Source organism: Styela clava, chromosome 11 (assembly GCF_964204865.1).
Source record: "Styela clava chromosome 11, kaStyClav1.hap1.2, whole genome shotgun sequence".
Lineage (NCBI taxonomy): Eukaryota > Metazoa > Chordata > Ascidiacea > Stolidobranchia > Styelidae > Styela > Styela clava.
In genome coordinates this window covers 14,035,511-14,039,476 of record NC_135260.1, presented here as the reverse complement: position 1 = coordinate 14,039,476, position 3,966 = coordinate 14,035,511, and the positions used below count along the sequence as shown (strand labels likewise).

At 30.0% G+C, this 3,966-nt stretch overlaps 1 protein-coding gene across 1 annotated transcript; it reads right to left on the bottom strand.

Moving 5' to 3' along the window:
• Positions 1-1,146: 1,146 nt before the first annotated feature.
• On the bottom strand, positions 1,147-3,966 carry LOC120347665 (uncharacterized). Its single transcript, XM_039417723.2, has 3 exons — positions 3,851-3,966; positions 1,397-3,738; positions 1,147-1,284 (listed from the first exon to the last, which is right to left on the bottom strand). The coding sequence occupies exons 1-2, from the start codon at positions 3,899-3,901 to the stop codon at positions 3,328-3,330; spliced, it is 462 nt and encodes a 153-aa protein (XP_039273657.2). The 5' UTR covers positions 3,902-3,966; the 3' UTR covers positions 1,147-1,284; positions 1,397-3,327.

The window sequence follows — 3,966 nt, the reverse complement described above, 5'->3', positions numbered from 1 at the left end:
AATTATGTCATTATCTTTTGAAAAGATTTTGGTGAACTTCATGAAGTATAAACTTTTCTCATATACAAAAACTCGAAAATCCGTTTCGATACTAAAATGTGAAACTAATAAAGGCACAAAAGAAAGGAGTTAATCGATGTTACATTCTTAAACCCTGATATATCAATTCATTTACCGTTCCGATTTTCTGCAATCAGTGGATTTTCCGTATATATTAACTGCTCTAAAGTTCACGTGATATATTATTCATAGTTGTACACATACCTTCTTCTGATATTAAGATGTTTTTGTTTTTGTAGTTCATGTCATGTTTCTTTCTTGTTAGTATATTTCTTTTTATGAAATATCGATTTACTCATTACCTACTGCATCAAATGCTTTCTAATTTTCAGTGCTTTGAAATTGTATTTTTTGCTGGAAAGCTAATACTTTTATATATCTCCAAAATGTATGTGTGCTATATGCGATTTTTTTTTCGACGTAGTTGACGTCATCAAAAATAGAAATTGCGCACCTTGTGGCGGTAGTCTTCTGTGACATATTTCATACCCGTAAAACCTCGTTTCGGCCTTCGATTCCATATATTTATGCATCGATTACATGTTGAAGTATTTTATAAATGATACAAATAAATAAAGTAATTGAGCTTATAGAAATTGTATTGTTCTAATGGAATGAAATATAGCTATTTGCTGAATAAGCAAGAAAATAGAATAAACGTTGAACATTAGATTAATAGTATAAATAGAGAAATAATTCGTATTTCAAATTTAAAGTAAAAATTATACTGAAAATATAAACTTATTGCACTTGCCATGTAAAGAATGACTTGAAAAATACGATTTTATTAATATTTCAATTATTTGCGAGAAATCACAACTTTAAAAGCATGCTTCGACATCTGATTCCGTGTTGTTTCCGTAGAACATTACTTCTTAGTGATCGACCTGTTGTTGAAAGTGGACTTGCCAAATCTCTTCTTCTTTTTCGGTTTGATCTATTACTTTGTGGTATAATATTAAATTAAGCTCCAGTGTATTGTGAAAAGTTTTTCGTTTGTGTTTTGTTGTAATTTACTTTAGATTTTATTTCATCCGCTTTTGGATCAGATCCTGAACGGTATATTTCTTGGATCATTGAGCACTCTTTGTTTGGAACGCTTTTCCTAAAATTGCGTGAAATAGTAATATCAATTTGTGTGAGATATCTTTTATTTCTTGGAATATTCAACTTGTTTTGTCTTGGACTGACATGCTCGTTCAAAATCAATAATTCTTTTAAACTCTGTAAAGAGAAATATAAATAATGGTTATTAGTTACGTTGTGAATAAATATTTGTTGAAAAGGTGATTGCTTCAATTAGGATATAAAATGTCTCATGCATAATGAAGCGTACCATAGATAACAGATCTTCTGTGGATTGATTTGAGTTGATTTTGCTGCACATACTTTACTAATTCCTCTCTTTGGATTGTGTAGAAGGTGGTATGACAAAATATAGTTGAATGATTATGTTAGGCCCAGCAAGTTATATTTATGCAAGTCTATACGATCAAGATAAGATAACGCTATTGAATATCTTGCTTAAATTGAAAGATAGTTCGAACTTTTATAGTGAATTGCCGACCATAATTAAGTTTTCTTTAGACTGATAACATATCTTAATACTATCAAATTTTTGATTAGTTTATGTAAATTTTATCAAACAGCCTTTTATTCTTACTTATCTGAAAATACCGAACTTGTGAGAATATAACTCAGGCATAGATAGCGTTCGTTTTAGAACTAACATGACATTTCCGTTATCATAAAGATGAGGATATCACTCTTGCACCGAAATCCCTCTGTCGATGAAGAATAATATCTAGTTTCTTTTGGTTTAACGGAGAACGTTCCATTATATTTTGTATCCTTCAAAACATTGTACGAGGTTTGTTGGTGGGCAATTTAATATTGAACAGAATTTGGCAATTTTTTAATTCACAACTGCTGAACTCAATAAATTCGGCAATTCTTCGATATTGTTAGATATTAACATCACAAACTATCAAATTTTGACATTAGCAATGTAATAAAACGATGGATGAAACAAATCTTATTTTTGGTTCATTGGATGAAAAGAATGGTAGCATTGCTATTTGGGAAGGAGTTAAAAGCGTGCCATGCAGTTCGTAGATCCGACTGGGTCTAATTCATCTTTCGTTTTTTTTTGACATGGACCTTTTCATCCCAATAACAACGCATTATGTGCAAAATAAATTTTTATACAAGGTAAAAAGTGCTGTAATACTGGAATAAATTATGTCATTATCTTTTGAAAAGATTTTGGTGAACTTCATGAAATATAAACTTTTCTCATGTACAAAAACTCGAAAATCCGTTTCGATACATAAATGTGAAACTAATAAAGGCACAAAAGAAAAGAGTTAATCGATGTTACATTCTTAAAGCCTAATATATCAATTCATTTACCGTTCCGACTTTCTGAAATCAGTGGATTTTCCGTATACATAAACTGCTCTAAAGATCACGTGATATATTATTCAGCAAAGAATAGATTTGTAATTTTTGAATTGCGATAAAAAGGGTCGACCGTACTATATTTACTGACTGAGCATAAGAGTGCAGTTATGTGTAAACAATAACACATTTATGTATATTTATAAATTTTGGAATGATTTTGTTTATTCTATATTGGACCCGAAGTGTACACATAGCTTCTTCTGTTATTAAGATGTTTTTGTTTTCGTAGTGCCTGTCATGTTTCTTTCTTGTTAGTATATTTCTTTTTATGAAATATCGATTTACTCATTACCTTCTGGATCAAATGCTTTCTAATTTTCAGTGCTTTAAAATTGTATTTTTTGCTGGAAAGCTAATACTTTTATATATCTCAAAAATGTATGTGTGCTATATGCGATTCTTTTTTTCGACGTAGATGATGTCATCAAAAATAAAAATTGCGCACCTTGTGGCGGTAGTCTTCGGTGACAGATTTCATACCCGTAAAACCTCGTTTCGGCCTTCGAGTCCATATATTTATGCATCGATTTCTTGTTGAAGAATTTTATAAATGATACAAATAAATAAAGTAATTGAGCTTATAGAAATTGTATTGTTCTAATGGAATGAAATCCAGCTATTTGCTGAATAAGCAAGAAAATAGAATAAACCTTGAACATTAGATTAATAGTATAAATAGAGAAATAATTTGTGTTTCAAATTTAGAGTAAAAATTATATTGAAAATATAAACTTATTGCACTTGCCATGTAAAGAATGACTTGAAAAATACGATTTTATTAATATTTCAATTATTTGCGAGAAATCACAACTTTAAAAGCATGCTTCGACATCTGATTCCGTGTTGTTTCCGTAGAACATTACTTCTTAGTGATCGACCTGTTGTTGAAAGTGGACTTGCCAAATCTCTTCTTCTTTTTCGGTTTGATCTATTACTTTGTGGTATAATATTAAATTGAGCTCCAGTGTATTGTGAAAAGTTTTTCGTTTGTGTTTTGTTGTAATTTACTTTAGATTTTATTTCATCCGCTTTTGGATCAGATCCTGAACGGTATATTTCTTGGATCATTGAGCACTCTTTGTTTTGAACGCTTTTCCTAAAATTGCGTGAAATAGTAATATCAATTTGTGTGAGATATCTTTTATTTCTTGGAATATTCAACTTGTTTTGTCTTGGACTGGCATGCTCATTCAAAATCAATAATTCTTTTAAACTCTGTAAAGAGAAATATAAATAATGGTTATTAGTTACGTTGTGAATAAATATTTGTTGAAAAGGTGATTGCTTCAATTAGAATATAAAATGTCTCATGCATAATGAAGCTTACCATAGATAATAGATTTTCTGTGGATTGATTTGAATTGATTTTGCTGCACATACTTTACTAATTCCTCTCTTTGGATTGTGTCGAAGGTGGTATGACAAAATATAGTTGAATGATTA

Excerpts from the sequence above, each read along its gene's own strand:
- LOC120347665 (XM_039417723.2), bottom strand. The coding sequence starts at position 3,901 with ATGTGCAGCAAAATCAATTCAAATCAATCCACAGAAAATCTATTATCT. Across the intron at positions 3,739-3,850 it reads CAGAAAATCTATTATCTATG|AGTTTAAAAGAATTATTGAT; the intron begins GTAAGCTTCATT and ends TTCTCTTTACAG.